The 22,572-nt window shown below is 33.3% G+C and overlaps 2 protein-coding genes across 5 annotated transcripts in view; one reads left to right on the forward strand and one right to left on the reverse strand.

The window, feature by feature from the left end:
* The window catches only part of LOC148281840 (hatching enzyme 1.2-like), a 41,967-nt gene that overhangs the window by 11,060 nt on the left and 8,335 nt on the right, over positions 1–22,572 (forward strand). For 2 of the 3 annotated variants that reach the window (XR_015822249.1, XM_088225984.1), the window contains exons 4-6: positions 510–665; positions 2,282–2,409; positions 5,216–5,313. Coding sequence is in view for 2 of the 3 variants with exons in the window: in XM_088225984.1 (XP_088082110.1) it covers positions 510–665; positions 2,282–2,409; positions 5,216–5,313 (382 nt within the window). In the remaining variant the exon portion in view is untranslated. Of the gene's footprint in view, positions 1–509; positions 666–2,281; positions 2,410–5,215; positions 5,314–7,745; positions 10,775–22,572 lie in introns of those variants that run through there. The other variant, XM_088225983.1, reaches the window with a different exon arrangement.
* On the reverse strand, positions 12,411–21,962 carry LOC148281841 (uncharacterized). Of its 2 annotated transcripts, XM_088226047.1 has the most exons (5): positions 21,679–21,962; positions 20,887–21,591; positions 15,132–15,193; positions 13,807–13,954; positions 12,411–12,660 (listed from the first exon to the last, which is right to left on the reverse strand). In XM_088226047.1, the coding sequence occupies exons 1-5, from the start codon at positions 21,947–21,949 to the stop codon at positions 12,584–12,586; spliced, it is 1,263 nt and encodes a 420-aa protein (XP_088082173.1). In that variant the 5' UTR covers positions 21,950–21,962; the 3' UTR covers positions 12,411–12,583. The 2 variants fall into 2 exon arrangements, with proteins under 2 accessions (XP_088082173.1, XP_088082172.1); XM_088226046.1 differs by having other exon boundaries at positions 20,887–21,962.

The raw sequence follows: 22,572 nt of genomic DNA on the forward strand, positions 1-22,572 counted from the left end.
TCGTACAACGCTTGTCTTTGTAATTCAATTAATATTTATTAATAAACTCCTATAGTATATGATAATAGTGAGTAGTATAATAGTGAACGGAATAATAAAAAAAAAAACAAAAAAGTAGTAGTTTTGGACATGTGGAATGAATGGACGGCAAGAGAACGGCTAAAAGAATTTACAATGTTAATATTGATGGAATTACAATGTTTTTTTTTAATTTGATTACGAATAGACCATGCTTATTTAATATTCACATTAAAATTGTCACGGTTAAATATTTTTGCTAAGAAAATTAAATAACAAAAACATTTCACTAACAATTATTTCTACACCTGACAACATTGTCCACCCTATACTAGCGCCCTCACCAAACTGCCAAGTAAGGCAGTAAGGCTGGTCGAACTATGCACCATTTTTAATTGTACGATTTCCGATTGCAACCACTCGAGGGAGTTTTTACACACGGTATGTTAAAGATTAATAATGTTATTATAACAACTGAAATAATCCCTCAGGAGGCAGACAGGAAGTCAACCTGCAGAGTCCAGGGTGCGTGCACAAGGTGGGAGTACCAATTCACGAGCTGATGCACGCCCTTGGGTTCGTCCACGAACAGAGTCGACCAGAACGAGATAATTTCGTAAGAATCAACCTGCAAAACATAAAACAAGGTAAAAATTATTATTTTACGTACTAAAATTATTATTTTACCTACTAAAATTATTATTTTACCGACTAAAATTATTATTTTACTTACTAAAATTATTATTTTACCTACTAAAATTATTATTTTACCTACTAAAACTATTATTTTGCCTACTAAAATTATTATTTTACCTACTGAAATTATTATTTTATAGTCCTTAAAATGTAACATGATTAGAATGACGGTTGTCAAAAAAAGTGACGAAATAACTTTGTAGTAACGTCAAAGGAGTTATTTATATTGACACACGAAAAATCATTTGTATCTAAATCATTATTTTTATTTAAATTTCATTGTTATACCCTTACGGGTTATATACATTTAACAAAACATTTTCACTTTTAAAATTCACATTCTACTGTTGATAATAATAGTTTTAACATCTTTTGCAAAGTTTGTCTGAGTCTTTTGTTTAGTTTTGTCTGGAAGTTTGTTGTATAATTTCAGACCATGGTTTATTAGTCTCGATTGTCCTTTTCTCGTTTTGAAAGATTGTATATGATATTTTTCTGATATTCTCGTATTATGTTCATGTTTACTACAGTTTTTTTCAAGTATTAATTCTTCGTCTACAATTACATCAGTGGCTAAATTGTGAATAAATTTTAAGGATTCTAGTTTAAAGAGTTTAGTTACATTTAATTGTTTAGTTTGTTCAAAAAGTTCTTTAGTTGCTGTTAGATAGGGAAGGTAATATATACTAACTTTAATATTTTATTTTGCTGTCTTTGTAGTCTGTTTATAATAATAATCGCGAGAGCTGTATGCCGTCTGCACTGGCGCTCAGAATGTACCACGATTACCCGTTAATAGGAAAATTTCACTTTTTTTTACATTTTCAAAGTAATTAAGGTCTGTAAGTAAAATAAAAATTTGATAGTTATTAGTAGCATAAAAAATATTTTATTTCGAATTCCCGCAAAAACGGTCATTCCATTAGCCACCCCCCTAATACGTCACGATTCATGTTTATTTGTTCCTGGCCATTGAAATTTGTTCAGAACATTATAAGAAATCTTGACGCCACAACAACCAAGGCCAAACAGGTTGCGTTTTTCTTGCAACGTATTTTTATTAAATTTCTTTTTTACATTTATGTATGAAAATATTTCTCCACAATATCCATATTGATTTTGAAAAAACAATTAATAATTATTCTAAATCCATTTAATATATTTTTATCGGTATTCGTAGTATCATCACGTCATGTATCTTGATGGCCAAAAAAAAATTAAAAATTGAAGATTAAATATCGAGTAATTATTGTGTTTTCATCAATACACAAAAGTGATACAATTTGAACAAATTTCTGATTACCTATGGAATGAAAATATTTGGGAGCTTAACTAATAATTTCTTGCGTTTTTATTTCATGGTTTCGTATTTGATATTCGGCCAAATAGTACGCAGTATTTGGCTGATTACTAAATATTAAGAAAAAGGAATTGGCCGAGTACCGAATAGTAGCCGAATATTTGTGGCATCTCTATCTGGATTGGGATAAAATACAGGAATGCGTTTTCATGAAGAAAAGTCAAACCGCGTATTCTCTTAAGCACACAATATGTTTTTTTCTTTCAGGCGAAGAGTACAACTTTAAAAAAGCAACCGACACATCAGACTTTGGAGTTACCTACGATTATGCAAGCGTGATGCATTATGGAGCGTACGCCTTTTCTGCTAACAACCAACCTACTATTGTCCCAAAGGTAAATAAATAAAAAATCAGCTATTTTACTTCACAAAATCAAACAGATGGAAGAGTTGAGGAAATGTGGATGTTTAAACAAAAGCAGAATGGGAAATGTTACACAGTGTGTAAAATGGACACTTAAATCAGCCAATGACAATTCATAAGCCATGTGAATTCCCCGTCCTACATATTTTCTTCTCAATTTTTTTCCCTCTCCGTAACAACAAATTTAGATCTATGTGGGCTGGTATTCCAAACGATCTTGCGGCCGTGGAAAAACCATTTATCTCGCGTATTTAAGTACTAAATACACATAGTTTAGAAAACCAGCCCTGGGCTCCGATTACAATAGTAAGTTACCAGAGCTATCTTCGACTGTCTATAAATTTAAATCGATATTTATGCACGATTTAAGTAAATTTGCATGAAAATTTAAAGTTTCTTCATCGGTAACCTATAATTAAACACGTTTAAAAGAAAAAAATGTTTGTATATTCTGATTTTCATACAAAAAACCAAATTTTACTTTGTAGATAAAATTTAAGATAAATTTTAACTTCCCATTGTAATCGGGGCCCTGATATTCCAAACGCTCTCGCGGCCGTAGAAAACACTTTAATCTCGCGCATTTATGGTTTAAACCAGCCACTTAAGTGGCCACTTTACACACTGTAACATTCACTAAAGTGTTCTTCATTCTCTAAAATGTTCTTCATCTCTTTTGATATGTTGATATTAACAGCTCCCCAGGGAGTTGAATCCAGCCTTTTATCTACAAAAATTGGGAAAACTCAAAATATTGTTAACATGCTTAAAAATTATAACAAAAAAATCCTTTTCGACAGTATTTCATAGGTCCTTATTTATTTAAAACTGTAAAAAATCGTGATATTTCCCCATTTGCAAAAAAATACTAACTATTAAGCTTATCGTCATTTGATTTGTAGCTAGGTACTTATTCCAATTCGTAAACACGCTGCCAAATGGTCATCTGTCAAACGGGAGCGATGACCGGTCAACGCATTGGCTACCCATAATTTATATGAAATATTTTTGCTGCACATCTTTATATATATATATAATTCCTCTGTACGTGTGATGTCACTGAACTCCTTCTAAACGGCTTAACAGATTTTTTTTATTTAAATTTTTGTACTTAATGTTATTTATACATTGGCGGGCTTATTGCCAAATAGCAATTTCTTCCAACCAACCAATAAAAAAAAAGTTTTATTTTTATAATTCAAGTTACAGAACATATTCAATAGAGAAAAAATATTAAAAAGCTAAAGATATATAAAAATAGAAATAAACGTATTTAAAGTTTATATAAAGTTTATATTTGAAGCACTAACTTTGTGGTCATTCATTATAATAAAATAAATAAAACAACTTTGTTTTTAACCACTAATTTTTATTTTTCACCGACCGGTTTCAAAGCAAACAAGCTTCTTTGTCAAGGTTGATAAGCGTTGAAATTTTTCATGCAGTTATATAGGAGCGTTAGGACTATGAAGTACATTGAACAGAAGTGAGAGGGAGTGATAGTCTCTCCGCTGTCTAATTTTGAGCCATTTCAGTTGCCTACGATAATCAGAAATGTGGTCATATTTCCTGAGACCAAAAATGTACCTTATGCGTGTATTCTGAAGTCGTTCAAGTTTATCGAGTTGCTCACAGCTTAAATCAGTCATGGAAACATCAGCGTAATCTAGAATGGGTAGTAGTAATGCTTGTACAAGGGGGCATTTAGTATTAATGGGCAAGAATTTTTGCAACCTTCTGAGTGAGTGTAGACTAAAAAATATTTTGCGGCTTAATTCATTAGTATGAGCTCGCCAGCAGAGATGTTCATCCATTTGTACTCCTAGATTTTCTACGGATTTCCTTTATTGAATATTGGTACCATTGACACCAAAAGGATTAAGTGAAGATACGTCTAGCTTACTAAGCAATCTTTGTACCCGCAAACATAATTTGTGTTTTAGATGGGTTTATTAGTAAACCATACTCTTTTGTCTATGTTGACACGCAATTTAGTGTATCAGACATCGATTCTATTGCTTCGCTGGTGTTTTCAGGTCTGTAAATCATCTACATAGAGATGATATGAACAATTGAGACAATCTGCAATCGGATTTACGTGTGGTTTTCAGAGAAATATAGATCTTTGCGCTGTGCGTGTTCGTAGATATTCAAATCTTTAATCTAATGTGTAAAAAAGAAGTAAAGAGCACAAATATTTTATTCATCAATATACCAGGGTTGCATTCAAGGAGAATGCATTTACAAAAAAATGGAAAGATGTTGTTTTTTTGTGTATAAAAAAAGTTTGTTTTTGAATGTTTACAAACAGCGTTTGTTTTTTGTGGATTTCAATCAGAATTTTTCTTTAAATTCTTTATAGTTTCTACCCATTTATTACTTTTTACTGGATTTTTAGTAAAACTAAAATAATATTAAATTTAATAAAATTTTAATAATCGTATTCCTACATAAGTACACCCCTCTGTTAGCGAGAAGACCGGAGTTTGACGTTTGTAAAAAGAATGCCATATTTGAAAAAGTATTTATTTTATGTTTTGGAATTCAACCATAAACACGTACCTACTTAAATTTAATATTTAAATATTAACAATTTTTAGTTTTGGAATTTAATCACAAACAAGTACCTAGGTACCTACTTATCAATAAAAAGTCTTTTTGCAAGGCAAGCCAATGTTCGGACAGGAAAACGTCTGTAGGGTCAGCTAGTATATGTATAAACAAAGTTAATTAAAGATTTGTATGGCGTCAAGTTTAATTTTTTTTTTCCTTTTTAGCAATCGGGTGTTGAGATTGGACAACGCGAGGGGTTAAGTCAAGGAGACGTCAGAAAGCTGAATGCCATGTACAACTGCAAAAATAATAAAAACCAGAAGTAAGTCAAACTGTCACCTGCCACCTGTCAGCTGCCATCTGTCATAACGCATAAAGGAGCTTCTTAATTCAAATAACATATTGTTTCTGGCTTTCTGTTTTGTCTTTGCACGCGTGCAGTTTGTCAAAAAGAGTAAAAAGCGGTAAAAAAACTTAATAATATATGCCCGCCCCGTCCAGAGTACCACAAGTCTAAATGCGTCAAACTGAGAAAAATTACTTTGAAGATTTTGAAATTCGAAATTTTTGACCGCAAATCATAATAAAACCATTTACCAACTCAATATAATTAAAACTGTGATATGAGGATTGTAATAACAAGCAAACTTAGTCTAGGCGTGTCCTGAAAAGTTATTTGCTTGCAACGAGGTCCTTATTTAGAGGTTTTATTTCATGATAGCGATCCGGATATTTTGCAATCCAGTAGCTCAATCACAAATGACTATCGACGTGATAATAATTTCTTACCATGGTTGTTAATTGTATTCGCGATCACAATGGAACATCCGAGAACACCTAATATTAGCTGTCAAAATATTTGTGTTTCGCGACGTATAATCCTGCTGCGCAATCACATATTTGAATTTCACCGGTGTAAATATGGAAAATATTTCAAAACTGCTATTTTTATTTATTTATTTATTATTTATCACGCTATTCATTGCATTTAGCCGGCGGTTGGCGAGCCAAATGTCAAGAAAAGTAGTTTGCAAATGCAATATATCGTATAATTTTTTTATAGTATACGCCGATATTTCCCCAGTGAACTGTATTTATTTACGAAGAAAATAAACCGACGCGAGGGGTGACTCAGAGATTACACACGCGTTGACTTATGACTGCGATAACTTAAGCATGTTCATTATTGTTCATTGTGATCGCTCAAATGCTTAGCATTTTTTTAAGCACGTCGATAGTTATTTGTGATTGAGCTACTGATGACTGGAGTTCGGATAAACGTAGTTCTACTGTAGATAAATATAATGTTGGAGTGTCATTGTGCACTCCGTGTGCGGTTATAATCAACTTTTAAGTTATGGCATTTTAGCACAGTTTTTTTTCACACTTAACTAAAAAATAATAATTTTTGCTTGTATTTTTTTTACTTTACCCCTTGACGGGGAATGCAATATATAAGTAATAAGTATCATGATATAAATCGTCATATATTCCCGATATGTAAATCAGTATTATATATCCGTTGAACTCTGCTTGCAATACTAAATTAATACTTTTAAATTAGATACAAATACATCGAAAAAAAAATAGAATTTAGACTTTTATTTTCAAAATCAAAATATGTATGGAATTTAAAGGCTGCTGATAAAAGTTCTGCTGCTCTAAAATTCATGAAAAAATTCAACTAAAAATAACAGCTACGCAATCAAATAACATGTTTTACAATGTGTATTTACCTTAATAATAAATAACATTGATTATATACATAAAATTAAGAAAAATCCAGAAGGAGCGTAGAATCATACTTGAACCCATTGGACTGTGTCAAAAAATCCCCCCACATTGCCCCACTTTTGCCGCGCGCCTGCCTTAAGTCGCCGCGTAATTTTGCCAGATCACGAAAAATATAATCATAACACAAATGTAAAATAATTATATTTTTAAATAAAGCACTTTGTTCATTTCTATAAAATTTTATTGTACACGCAGAAACATTGATTGTCACAGAGTAGATAAGTAAAGGGTTTTTTAATTAGAGTAATTGAATTAATGAACTTTAAACTTAAAAAAATAAAACAAATTTTATTTTGCATAAAACGGATTTTTTTATGTCATGTTAAATAATATTTGATATTTTAAAGATTATGTCGGTCAAATGTCCACCACGGCGTTGTTTAATCCGAGAGGTCAAATTTTCGTTGGTTCTCATTAGATGATCAAAGTATCGTAAAAAAATTGACTACCCTGGCAACACTAACAAAATGTCCATTTTGTTTTCTTTGACAATCTGACAGATGGAAAAATAATTAAATATTCAATTAATGCATTTGCTATTTACTCATACATTCCACTTACACATGAAATGTGATCCCATCCTGTCTCTTTAAGATCCCAGCAGTATTTCTACATTTTAAAACGATACAGCTCGGCATAGTTAAATTCAAATCAGGAGTTGCGTATTGAGCGACGTCTAAAAAGAAACTAATGGGTCAAAACATATAACTACTCGTTTAAGAGTATTTTAGTCGCCTTCTATTTGATGCTCGTATGCGGTTTCTGGACTATTCTTAATTCTATGATTATATACTAATATTCTAACTTACTGCTCTGCTGAATTAAATTTAACACAACTAAAACAATAATATTATCAATGAAATAATTCTAATAACATTAGCTAACCATTTTTTTCGCTAAAATATCAATTTTAATTCATTTTATTTCTTTATTATAAAATATTGTAATTTCCAATTATAGTTTCCTTACTGCGGTTTTCGAAGGAATCGCGTCAATTTTTGGCTAATTTACTGCACCATAGACGATTGACTGCGCACCATAAATAAAAATCTCCAAGCACCATAGATATAAGATGACACGTCATAGATAAATGACAGTGCATCATAGATAATGTAACACGCAAGATTCATGACAGGTAAATGGCGGTTCAACTGTCAGCTTTCACGGAAAAATTAGAAAAGTAAATTCATTTATTTAGGAAGTCTAAATTTAAATCATTCGGGCCAAAGAATAGTTAGCGACAAACATAACAAATAATTTGTAATTTAGATTTATTTATTAAGTTAATAAACATACTATAATATATAGCATATAAAACTCAGAGTAATATTGCGCCAAGCTATAGAGGAGCCCAAACGTGGAAAACCTTTATATGTGTATTTAGTATTAAGTTAGCTACAATTCACAGCAAAACAATGGGCCGTACTCAAGTCGAGAATTGTCAAATCGAATTAATTCAATCCATTGTTGCCGCGTATTGTCATCTTTAGGCATGCTAAAAATAGAACATACATTTAACACATATTTTTCACTCGAATTAAAATTAACATCATTTAATTTTTTTATTTTCAATCATTCTAATCATTGCAGAAAACTTAAAAAATGTTCATAAATAGGCGTTTCAGGTTTTAGGACGTTATGTGGATGCCTAGTGCGGCTTTGACATATTGCCCGTAATGAACTGTCATCGTCAATAGTAAACATACTTTAATTCACAAATTTATCCCCTCAATTGATAAAAAATAGTATCTAAAGTAAATATGTTGATATAAGGAAAGTTTTTGAGCAACATAATACACGTGTCGGGACAATAAATGCCAAAAATCAATGTAAATCATGGGGAAAATATTCTAAATTAATTACCTGTGAAAACTGACTCCTTTAACACCTTTGACGCTCCTACTGCTGCAACCAAACATACTGCAATTCACCACAGTCGATTTATATTTATTATAACGTAAATATCCTAGTTATTTACAAACAAAGCCAAGCACAGCGATAAATGCATCCGTTAGGACCACGTTAGGACAGTCTGTTGTCAAACAAAACAAAATGGCAGCCAGCAGAGTGAAGTTGTCGCCAACCAACAACGCTTCCATTCTATGAAAAGAACCTTCTTTGGAGAAAATTCCCACCAGTCGTGACCAGGCTCCATAATGTAATAATGTTTGTAAATTCACATTCATCGTTTTATAAAAGAAGCGTCACTATTCCATACACGTTGCAAACATGACACTTTGAATTATGAATTGGAAACTAATAGCGCTGTCTATTATACAGACATTTTTTTCAGAGTTTTAGATATCAAATATTATTTCAAAGCTTCGTTTTACTACTGAATTACAAACTTTGTGCCATTTTCTCTGTGATAAAAATTCCACAAACTGAAAATGATCATCTTATAATATTATCTCTTGTATTCTTGAACTTTTTCTGTGTGTGATATTTTTTTCTGTGTTGAACTCGAACCACAGACGAGTGTATTCGACTATGGTTGCTATTAGGTCAAAATCCTGAAAAAAGAAATCGAACCAAGAAGAGTCTGCCTAGTATAGTGGTTGGCGCGTTCGCCTACCATTCTTAAGGTCCAGGGTTCGATTCCTGTCAGAGTGAACGTGAAATATTTATTTCAAGGGTTGTGAAAACTGCAATATTTCATTGTTCTGAACTGGCACCTGAAGCGTAAGACTGATCACCCTAACTTCATGTAATGAGTGCCCTATTCTTTTGATCCTATTCACTACGATAATAGGATATAATATTTTTCAACGATGAAATCATGGAACTAGTAGAATAATAAACGATTCAGTAAACATATCATCATCATTATTTCCCTTTCCGCACCTAATGGTGCATAGGGCAATGCATTGGTACACCAATCGTAGCGTATTTTAATAATTTAGATACTTGAAGGCAAGATGATCAGTCAAGTCCAGGAACTATGAAATATTCCAGTACAATAGTAAATATTCCACTTCAAACATATCGGGAATCGAACCTGAGACCTTTTGCCTAATAGGCAAACGCACTTGACCACGAGGCGAACAAAAATATATTACAATAGTAATAAAAAAAACTAGTTCCTCGTCTCCAATTATGATATATTACAATTATTATATATATGAGCTAGATAACAGAACGTCTTGCAGCTACAATAAGAAATCTAGCCCCTATTTACATTTTTATTTTTAAAAAAATATTTGACAATGAAGTTTAGAGTTTAAGTGATATTTTAAAAACGAAATAAAAAGCTAATTTATAAAATTAGAAGTTAGATAACAACAAGTCTTGCAGCTACTGAGCGCATGGACGGTTGAAATTCTAGACCCCATTTACTAAATTTAGATATTTGATAGTTGATAACATTTACATAATATGATAAAAATAATATGATGGCTAACATTTGTATGTTTGGTTGCAGCAGTAGAAGCGTCAAAGTACATGTTAAAAAGTAATTACAATTCAAATTAATATCGATTTAGCAATTTTCGACCTGAGTACGGCCTATTGTTTTGCTGCAAACTGTAGCTAACTTACTCAATAGTCATAGAATGTTTTTTTTACGTTTGGGCTCCTCTATAGCATGCGTATTATTACTCTGAGGCCACGTATGTACGTGTTTGTTTGACCCAGCAAGCTTTAAGAGTTAATAATTAATTAAATAAATCAAATACAATCATTATTTTATATCCATTAAACATATTATTATCGGCATTCCGAGTATGTGACATTTTCCTATTCATCCATGGGACTACATTTTGAAGGTCTTTTTAATGTCATAATATTGGTAAATCTTCTCCCCTAAGCCCTATGCCCAAGTCCCTTAGAATTAGGTAATGTAATATGTATTAGGACAAGACGTAATTACTCGTATTAATTTTAAGGTAAATTTTACGCAAATGTATTAACTTTATTTATTTATTAAGTGTGATGTGTATTTAAAGTGTGAAACCAAAGTTTTGTTTTTAAAATAAATACTTGTAAAATAATTTAATGTTTTATTTTTATTTTTATTTTTCAATCATTAGTAAAATGAACAATGTTTTGAGTTTTTCCGAATTCGTGTAGACAGGTACTGGATTCAACCCCCTGTGGCTCAATCACAAATAATTATCTACGTGCTTAAAAACGTGCTAAGCATTTGAGCGATCACAATGAACAATAATGTACGTGTTTGATTATGTCCAAATGCTTGCAGACTGGCTGGATTTCCTCCCTAGAGAGTTGTTCGTATTTAAATTTATTTCAACAGAAAGGGAAAAAGTTTTCGAGAAGGGAATATGGAAGTCTAGGCATTTACAGGGCTTATGACCTGTCATTGGCTGTTTTAAGTGGCCACTTTACACACTATGTAACATTCACCATTCTGCCCATGTTTGAACATCCACATTTCCTCAACTCTTCCATCTGTTGACTTTTGTGAAGTAAAAGAGCGGAAACCTAGCGTTGCCTAGTAGGTGATTTGGTTCAGCCGGATGAATCTCACCCACGTGATAAAGTTTTCAGCTCTTTTACTTCACAAAAGTTAACAGATGGAAGAGTTAGGGATATGTGGATGTTCAAACATGGGCAGAATGGTGAATGTTACACAGTGTGTAAAGTGGCCACTTAAACCAGCCAATGACAGGTCATAAGCCCTGTAAATGCCTAGACTTCCATATTCCCTTCTCGAAAACTTTTTCCCTTTCTGTTGAAATAAATTTAAATAATGAACGTGCTTAAGTTGTCGCAGTCAAAGTCAACGCGTGTGTAATCTCTAAGTCAAAGCTCGTGTCGGTTTGTTTTTTGTTTTCCTCGTAAATAAATACAGTTCATTGGCGAAAAATCCACGTTTACCATAAAAAAATAATACAATATATTGCATTTGCAAAATAGTAAGGAGTAACTTATACAAAAAAGTGAAAATTAAATTACAATTACTATGGCGACTGCTTTTCTTGACATTTTGCTCGCCAACCGCCGGCTAAATGCAATAAATAGCATGATAAACAAAAAATAAATAAATAAAAATAGCAGTTTTAGAATATTTTCCATATTTACACCGGTGAAATCCAAATATGTGATTGCGCAGCAGGATTATACGTCGCGAAACGTAAATATTTTGACATTTAATATTAGGTGTTCACGGATGTTGCATTGTGATCGCGAATACGATAAACAACCATGGTGAGAAATTGTTATCACGTCGCTTATTAGCACATCGATAGTTATTTGTGATTGAGCTACTTGGAGCTATTAATATGAACATGTTACAACAGAGATGTTTTAGAGAAAAGCATACAAAAGCCTAGGCAGCTACAGGGATTATGACTTGCTATAATTACTGCTAATTTATCTACAGGGAGCAAGAACTTTTTTAAAGAATAATTTTTTAAAAATAATGCACGATCTTTCAATAATAAAATGGTAGCAGTAGCGAATGCCTAAATAGAAAAGTTATTATTTTAAAAACGTTATTTTATATTATAAATCAATTAAACAATATAGTAATTTTCTCACTGTGAATGAAAATTTCTGTAATATTTTTTTATAAAGGGGTTGTTAAACCACAAACAAATACATATTTAGCATTATGTTGGGAATAATGTCTGAGTATATAAAATAAAAATGTAACAAAAGTCTAAATCCATTTATTTCGACGATTTATTTGAAATATTAGTCTAAAACAGCAAAAATATTACCGTATTTTGCGGACGATAAGACGCATCGGACCATAAAACGCGCCCCAATTTTTGGTTGAATTCTTAAAATAAAAAAGTGCGTCTTATGGTCCGAAAACTACGGTACATAAAAAATAATTATACTTTTTCATCTATAATGTTTTCCATTGAGCATCTTATAAATTGGTAAGCTTTTTCACAGCTGTCTGTTTCCCCTGAAAGAAAAACAGTTATCGATATTATTTAAAATGAATTAATGTACAAAATAACCGACACACTTTAGCCACCCAACGACAGGTCTTAAGTCCTGTAAATGCCAAGATTTCTACGCTCCCTTCTCTAAAAAGATGACACAATTAATGTGTTATATTTATTATCATAATAAAATAATTAAGGGTAAGTAATTATTAAAAGCAAACTCAGAAATCAAAAAAAATTGCAAAAAAACAATTGTGCGATTTCTAATTATGAACGCAAGTATGCAGAAAGCAGCCAGTCATAGAAAATTGAAACGGAGATAACAGTACTTTTGTAAAAAGAGTTAATAATCAAATCTACCCGACAGTTGGAATGTTTTTGACTTTCACAAATGATAAACAACGAATACATTAGTTTTTCTAAATTACAAACAAGAATCTTACTATATATTGGACGTTTTAAAATGATTTTTAAAGTACCGTAAGATTTTTCTAGTCTTGTGGGTGTTTTCTGCGAATTGAAAAATGCCGTTTTTGTGATCGACACTATTTTCAGGAGGCGATAATTACAGTTTTTTGTACGAAAGCGGTCTGGCTGTTTTGAGCAGAACATAGAATTGACCTTACTGCATCTGATTCAATAAGCAATTTCAGTGGTTTTTTTTTTTTTTTTTAATTTGTTAATAGACTGTTAAACTAAGTCAAAATTATTTCTTTTTAATTCTTAATTATCATATCGTATTATCAGCGCTACGATTGTTTAAAGTTTTGCATTTCTGAAATAACTCTGCGTCTAACGTCAGAGGTTCGTTTCCGCTTATTCTCATTCAGTTCTTCCCATTGGTCCAGAAGCGACAAGCAGACCGGAAATCTTCCATAGCTCTCAGATCATAGGTTGATTCACATGAACCAGTGACGTCATTCAAAGTAGTGTGTTTTTATCAAAATATTTTTGATTATGTTTTCCGTACATTTTCGAGAAGCTTTGCAGTACAATTTAATACTCTAATTTTTACCCCGCGTAAGAAAACATTTTTTGTATCCAATTTCCCGTAGGGCTGAAGTTCCTCATTGTAATATGCGGTAACTTAAGAAATAAATAAAAAATAAAAATTTTAATTTTCCTTGTGTGTGTTGTAATTAATTGTGTTATTATTTACTTACGGCGATTTGTTGAACAAGATTTTACAATGGCTGCAATATTAGGGTTGTTTTTGCGCTGTAGTGAAATGAGGGCTTCCGCGTTTCCTGGATCAAACTCCCCATCAGAACTCATTACTCCAGACAGTTCGAGGACGCAACGAACATAGCACTGGAAAAGAAAACGAAATTAAAAATACAGCACTCTGTGAAATAAAACCAGAAACATTCGAGTGGTATTATAACACCTGTCAACTCAAAAATATTTTAAAACGGTAATCGATTGGAAATCGGTTCGAAAATAACGGGAAATCAAAAATATTCGAATGCGGAAGTTCAGATGAAATTGGATGCGAAAAACATTTTCTTACACGCGGTAAAATTAGAGCTTTTACGGTCTTATTGTACGTAATGCCATCATGTTATTGAATCGGGTTGTGGTCCCGTCGCTAGTGTCTCGGACTCATGGCTCAAAGATCCTTGGATCGAATCCCACTCTACCCCAACTTGGTACCCATTTTCCATAGTGAGTTATTTACAACTCGTCTATTTTTTTACTTTTAATATCTAGCTTCTATAGCTTATTTTTTTGTTTTTTATTTTTTTTAAACCAACCATAATTCTAAACACTTCTATAATTTATTTATTTATTTGGTATTTTTTGAAATGTATGTTGTTTATACATTCATCTTTTTATTTTTATACCAACTAAACTTTTAAACAATGTTCTTATCTTTTTTTGCTCTATGTTGTATTTTAAAAATTTTATGTTGTTTACATACTCATGTTGTATATAACTTCCATGTATGTAAAAGCCTCATGGGCGTGAAAAATTGATAAAATAAATATTAAAAAATAAAAAAATGGCCGTCAAAATGAAATATTTGGGTAAATCATAAGAACGCAAATATTTATTTTTCCTTAAAAAATATATATGTTGTTGTACTGCTTTGAGGTATACACGGTTTTTCAGGGCCAGACCGCGAAACTTTAGAGGAACATTCCTCATGGTAAGCTTTGAAAAAAATCCTAGTAAAATTATTCCAAAAAGTCATAAAAAAATGAAAATAATTGTGATCTCAAAATAAAGTAATTCTGTAATTTCTCGGACAAGCAGTCCCTCCATAAACCCCTACCCCTCTCCTACCCAGCCGCTTCCCTTGTCCGCGTCTGGTGCGTATCGCTTCGTTGGTCAAATTCATTTTAATCGCATTTTTTTTGTCGGTAGAGGTTTGCGGAAGGAATGCTAGTCCGAGTGATCAAAGATTTACTCCATTTTGAGATCATATATATATTTGTTTTTTATTAAAATGTATTATTTTTATATATTCCTAAAATCAATACTTTACCATTGGATTCTTTTTCGTTTCATCAGGAAAACTTCCACTTGAATTTAGGGAAACCAAAAAAGCTAAAAATAAAATAACATGAAAATTTTTAATAAAATAATACTCATGGTATTAGGTACATGCTAATGATGCTGAAAAGGACCAAAATTTTCCAACTTAACCTTTCCCTTACTGTCCTAAACACACCCGTGAGTTACGGTGCGGTGTAGTCACTACACATTATAAAAATAAGAGATTTAAAAGGAGAAAAATGGAATATTTATAGGGAATGGCTTTAATTAACCATAATTTAATTCAAAGATGATAATATTTCAAATCTAACTACTGAAAACATGAAAAAACCATTGCGTATCGCTAACGACTCGGGCGAAACGTGCACCCGAGCCAAGTTCTCGAGAGCTACTAAGTAAGAGGTCCTGGACTCGTGACTGGACATGTAGTAGACGTGTAACGCCAGGTGTTATTGATATTCTGTGAGTATATTTTTGATGATATTTGTATCAGTCGATACGTAAATGTGTAATGAGGAATACTGAAATTTTAAACCCAATATTTATTATATTCATAAAGATATTATAGTTATTAGACGCAATGTGTACTAGCTAAACATCACCGCGCACCGGGAAAACTTAAAATTGGACCATTACAGGATGCGTAATATATTTTTTTGTTAGTCTAAGAGCCGGCACGATATAAGCAGGCATATGATCAACAATGTTTTGAGTATGTCCAAATGTTTACGAGTATTCTCTGAGACAGTCAGGCTGCTCTAAAAGCACTGAGCTCTGTCGATATCAATTCTAAATGAACCTCGGAATGCCTATGGGCGCTTAATTGTGTCGGTGAGTGTTATAATGTGACGTTAATTTGGGTACCTGGCCACTCAAACATGGACGGTAACGAGGCAGCTGATAAATTGGCAAAGCTGGGAGCTGAGACAGCCCCGATAGGCCCTTAGCCTTACTGTGGGTGGCCCAAATGTGCTCCAAACGAACTTAAGTCATGGGCCAGGAAGCAGAACGTAATGCTCTGGCAAAAAAGTATCAAGTGTCTGATCAGCAACATGCCAAGGAGCTGATAAAGGGTACTTACTAAGGTTTGCCTTCGACCTAATAAAGCTCAGCCTGATCAAATTAGGGTTATCACTAGAGCCCGCCCAGACCACTGCAGATTAAAGAAACTAACACCTTGCTAGAATGAACCTTTCCGAAACTTCTAGATGTAGGTTCTGCAGTGCAGATGAGGAAACATCTTCACGCGTTCTACGTGAATGTGATGCTTAACATCATAAAACAATTATACCTCGAATTCATTCATTAGACGTACCTGTAGAAATAATAACGGACTCAGTAGTACAGTAGACATTTTTAACTGCACGTTGCATTTGTACAGAAAATTTCTTCATGGGGTCGATTATTTGGGATAGTTGCTGAATGCGCATCTTGAGTGGTTTATGCTATGTATATGTGACGCATGTAATGTATATGTTAGTGTATGTTTTATATGTGCGTTCATGTGCGTGCGTGGATGGCTCGGAGTATACATTCGGTATTTTTATTTATTTTAATTTACTACCTCCATGGAAAACGCAAATGTTAACAATTATTCTTTTCTCACTTGAAATTCTTATTTATTTATTTTTCTGCCACATTTAATGTTTATATCTTTTGCATAATTTATGAAAACTTAATTGGTCTTTTTATGTTAAAAAAATGTTGTTTTTAATACTTATTATGTATCACTGTATGTTTTCTGAATAAAATAAAATAAAAATAATAAAAGAAGCCTCATTCTCGGGGGACCACTGGTCAAACCTGAGGATGCTAAAGAGCTCGCCTTCTACTCAATAGCCCGATACTTTACTGACTTGTGGTTGGAGGGGGAGATTTAGAAAAATGAGAACTTTCGCCTTCCACACAGTAGCCAGGCTCTTATAGACCGGAAAGTGATCATATATCTTCAATTTTATCTACAAATTAAAATTAAGTTTTCTGTATAAAAAGCAGAATATGCATACATTTTTTTTATAAAACATGTTCAATTATATGTAAAGCTAGGGTTTCCTAGGACAGCGGTGCCCGTATTTTAACGGCCGTAGTGAACGGTGATGCAGTGGACAGCCGTCGTAACGCTGACTAGAGTGTGGTTTCCTAGGAGAACGGTGTTATCAACACCATTTAACACCGTTTCCCTAGGAAACCACTCTCTAATCGACGTTACGACGGCTGTCCACTGCATCACCGTTCACTACGGCCGTTAAAATACGGGCACCGCTGTCCTAGGAAACCCTAGCTTTACTGACAAAGATACTTTGAATGTTCATGCAAATATGCTCATTTTCGTACACAAATATCGGTTTTTCTTTATAGACAGTCGAAGATAACTCTGTTAACTTCCCTTTTAAATTTATTTCAACAGAGAGGGAAAACATTTTTGAGAAGGGAGTATGGAAGTCTAGGCATTTACAGGGCTTATGACCTGTCATTGGCTGGTTTAAGTGGCCACTTTACACACTGTGTAACATTCATATTCCCTTCTCAAAAATGTTTTCCCTCTCTGTTGCAATAAATTTAAATATGATCAACTCCCTAGGGAGGAAATCCAGCCAGTCTGCAAGCATTTGGACATAATCAAACATTGCCGTTAACTTCCGATTGTAATCGGGGCCCTGGGCTTGGAGGGAGAGAACGATTCACGAGGATGCGTCACAATAGATCTTCACAGGTCGCAGTGACGTCAGGAGTTTGTATAGCACTGACCTCCACCCTTATTAATAAGAATGACCAAATGTTTGTAGATAGACTGGATTTCACTCCCTAGCGAGTTATACTCAAAACATTGTTTATTTAACGAACTGGTATGAGAATACGTATAAAACAGAAAAGTATTTTCAAGCGTTGCCTTGTAGGTGAATTGGTTCAATCGAATGAATCTCACCCAGGTTTTAGCTCTTTTACCTCACAAAAGTCAACAGATGGAAGAGTTGAGGAAATATGGATGTACAAACATAAGCAGAATAGTCAATATTGAACAGTGCGTAAAGTGATCACTTAAACCAACCAATGACAGGTCATAAGCCCTGTAAATGCCTAGACTTACATATTCGCTTCTCAAAATTTTTTCCCTCTCTGTTGCAACCAGTTTAAACTCTAAATTATCCTAGTAATGTACAATTTTTCGTTATCAATAAAAAAAGAAAATATTTAAATTGTGGTGAATTTATTTGCAGTTACGGCCCTGTAGTTCTGGCAGTGCGATTAGGGTGGGTGCTAGAGTAATTGGGCACTGTAAATAGTCAAAAATAATTAAACGTAAGAACTTATCTCCACCATAAAAAATACACTTTTTTTGTGTTTTTTTTTTAAATGAACGTATAACATTAATTTATTTTTGACCATTAGATTCAGAATGTCCTATTACTATCGCACCCACCCATCCACATTTGCGTATTGTATTACATACAATAAATATTACGTACGGGTGCCTACATTTTTAACCTAAGTTATATAACAACAACAACAACAACAAACCATCACGCCGTTTCCCCGTAGGGGTAGGCAGAGAGGATAGAACGCCATAACACTCTATCTTGGCATACAGACCTCGCTTCCTCCTTCCTTCCTTCTTATGCACGCACGCCGATTATTCCTACTTTTGACATATCCATCTTCAAGTATTTGATGGACTTGATCGTGCCATGTCTTTCTCGGTCTTCCTCGTTTTCTGCACCCATCAACGTTTGCATCGTAGATCCTTTTAGTAATTCTTTCGCTGTCCATTCGCTCTACATGTCCAAACCAACGCAGCACCCCTTTCTTGATTCTGTCAATAATGCATGTCTCAGCCTTACACACTTCACGGATCTCGACATTTGTGCACCTATCATACATCGTTTTACCACACATTCGCCTGAGGGATCGCATTTCGACAGCATTCAACCTACTTTCATCATTATTTTTCCAATTCCATACTTCGCTCCCATACATTAGAGTTGGAACTAGAACTCCGTTGTGAACTGCTAGTTTAGCCTCCTGCGATAAGCATTTGTTTGCCAAAGTAGATTTTAGTGCACCGTTCACCCTGTTCCCGGCACTCACCCTCCTTTCAATATCTTTCTCGGCCTTTCCGTCCCTAGTAAACATACTTCCCAGGTACACAAATTCTTCTACCTGATTCAGAATATCTCCGTTCACGCTGATCTCACATTTAGTTATATTTTCATCCCTTTCAAAAACCATCACTTATTTTTATCAACATTCATAAGCAAATCGCTTTTCTTGCATTGCTTAAGTCTTATAGACCGTGAAATTATTCCTTTATGAGTTAAGTTAATTAAGAAAGAATCATAATTTAATGGAAATAATTACACAATGATCATTATCACGTCGATGACTATTCGATAATGTTAATTAGATGCTTACACAGCGCGTGCCAAAGGAAGCGGAACTCGGAATATTTTTTTATGAACGAGTATTATGAAGCGCCTAGCACGCTTTTAGTTTTTACAGAATGCCAAACATAGTTTTCAGCGTAAGGGGCAAGTTGTGTACTTTTGGACGGGTGTACTCTTAGACTGGCGTACCTTTGGACGTTTGTACCTTTGGACGGATATACCTTTGGACGGACATATCTTTGGACGGGTGTAGTTTTGGACGGGTGTACCTTAGGACATATGCACCTTTGGACGGATATACCTTTGAACGGGTGTTCTTTTGAATGGGTTTACCTTTAGACAAGTGTACCTTTGGAAGGGTATACCTTTGGACGGTTGTACGTTTGGACGGATTTACCTTTGGACAAGTTTACCTTTGGACAAGTGTACCTTTGGACGTGTATGAATTTAAGCAATCATATCTCTGGCAATATAGTAGACAAAAATTCGCCAAAAATATCTGTGTCTTTGGTCTAAAAGGGTCAATGTCGGATTTAATTTTTTTCTTGCCAACATTTTGTAGAGAGTTTTTGATGTCATTAAAAAAAATACACATATTTTAAAAAATTACATATTTAGACAGATAGTGTTTTTTCATTGAAAATATAACGTAAAAAAAAAACTGTATAATTACTCTATGTATCGCAGTGGTGTGATTTACGACATTGGTCCTTTTAGACCCAAGCCACAGATATATTAAGATTACATTTTTATCAGCTGGCAACATATTTATGTCAAACTTGTCAATACTAATAAAACGTGTGTGTTATTGTGAAATAAATTCATTGGAACGATATACGTCATCCCTCGGTAACTGCGTATAAGTGCATCTTACAGAAATAAGCAAGCAGCCTGTTAACCACATGTCCGGCAGTAGCTACCCTTAATCTACAAAAGCAGCCTTTCGGATATCTTTATTTATTTTCTTAACCATAATGTTGAAACGGTGATTTATTTATTTACTTTTTTTATTGTTTATTTTTTTAGCATAAACACTTGACAAATTATTTACTCTGCTCAACGTTTGTTATATAATAGAGCGTTTGCCTTCCATTCAAGGGGTCTCAGATTTGATTTTTGACAAGATTTACTTGAAAAGGTGTTTTTGCATTAAAATATTTCATAGTCTCTGCGCTGGCACTTGAAATGTTAGACTAATCATCTTACATTAATCTAATAAAAATCCCAGTGCCCTGTGCAGCGCTTGGTGAAAAAATTGAGATAATGAAGATGAATTTATACCAAATACAATAAATGGTTTTATTAACGCTTAAAAGGTGGTTTAAAAGTAATTACGTAAAATTATAAATCAATATGGTTTACCCGGATCGATCATGTATGTTGAATTACAATCCGACATGATTTCATCAAAGTCCAAATTCTCCACGTTTACTTTGGCTTTATTTTTACCATCATCTTCCGCTTTATCTTCAGTTTCATTCCCATTGCCCGCCATCTTGTCGTCTTTCATTACATAGTGCCCTCGTTTTTGAACCGGCATCGGATAATTTAAACCAGTTCCAAAAACTTCTACGTATTCACTTATTTCTCCAACATGTACTGTCTCAGCATTTCCATTTTCTTTGCTGTCTTTTGCGATTTCAACTTCACGATTCGATTGCTCATTGGTTTTTTCGCTTACATGATTTAGAACATCACTTTCGTTTACATTGCTTGCTACATTTGCTAGAGTAAAATCACCAGCATTATTTATTCCTCCTTTGACTATTTGAGTAAGTCTGCTGGATTTTTTAGATCCATGATCATGAGCACTACTTTCTTCCACATTTTGTTCCCGCTCATCACCTTCATTTGGCGTTCCTTCGTTGACACTATCAGAATCTTCATCTTTTGCATATGCGTTTTCTACATTTTCATCACCTTCTTCGGTTTCTCCAGTAGCTTCATCATTTAAATATCCATCGGCATCATCATCCTGAGTTATATTTTCTTCATCTTCATTCACACGTTCTTCTTCGTATGTTACTGGATGGTCGTTGTTTTCATTCTTTTCGCGAGCTTCTTCGTCTAAATCCCAAAGAAATTCTTTAAACCATTGCATGTATAAGTCATCATTATCCACCGGTACACTACCACTTACTTTTGCATCCCCACCTTTATTGTTTTCTTCACTACCATCTTTCGTTAAACGGCCAAATTTTGCACTCTCATTCTTCAACTTGTTTTTATCAAACATTTCTGACACATCTTTCATATCCTTCAGCAACGCGGTGACCCTTTCAGTCATGTTATCTATCTTCTCCGTTATGTTATCCATTCTGGCCGTCATATTACTCATAATTTCCGGAACGTTTGCCATTTTTTGACCAGCAGATAAATAAAAAACACAAAATAATAAAAGCAAAACTGAACACAGAATTCTCATTTTAAAAATGACACGTTATGATTTCTTTAAAACGACAAAAAAATATCACCGCAAGCAAAAAATCAAACATTTTATAGACAGGTTTATTGTAGATTTTATCAAGGGGAGTTGGGGGTAAACATATACATAAAATTTCTTATTTATAAATATAATTACATACATACATTATATACATTTACCTTAAAGGAGTCACACTAACCGAAATGTTGAGGAAACGAATTTTCGTGATTGTTCGATTTCCAAAATATCATAACTTTTTGATCAAATGAGATGATTTCAATATATAAAAAACTTTCAATATGAAATAATAATCATTTTGATTAGATTACATATCAACATGAAATATCTAGTAATACTGTTTTTTGCATTCAAACAAAGTAAAGATTTTTATTTCAACTTAAAAAAACATTTATATGACAAAAGTGGACATCTTCAATTTCTGGAAATGTTTAACTTTAGCAAAAAGTGGACTCCCATGTTTTGTCCCATCAATTAAACTAAATATTTTTTAAAGATTTCTGAATTATTTATTATGAAACTATTCAGTCAATTTATTTCTAACAAGCAAACAAAACATTTTGCCGTTTTCCCGTAAAGCCAGGCAGAGAGAATAGAACGCTGTA

The sequence above is a fragment of the Micrasema longulum genome, unplaced genomic scaffold (assembly GCF_059751315.1).
Source record: "Micrasema longulum isolate JH-2025_06_02 unplaced genomic scaffold, ASM5975131v1 h1tg000403l, whole genome shotgun sequence".
Classification (NCBI taxonomy): Eukaryota; Metazoa; Arthropoda; class Insecta; order Trichoptera; family Brachycentridae; genus Micrasema; species Micrasema longulum.

Excerpts from the sequence above, each read along its gene's own strand:
- LOC148281841 (XM_088226046.1), bottom strand. The coding sequence starts at position 21,949 with ATGAGAATTCTGTGTTCAGTTTTGCTTTTATTATTTTGTGTTTTTTAT. Across the intron at positions 13,955-15,131 it reads AAACGAAAAAGAATCCAATG|TGCTATGTTCGTTGCGTCCT; the intron begins GTAAAGTATTGA and ends TTTCTTTTCCAG. Across the intron at positions 12,661-13,806 it reads ATCTTGTTCAACAAATCGCC|GGGAAACAGACAGCTGTGAA; the intron begins GTAAGTAAATAA and ends TTTTTCTTTCAG.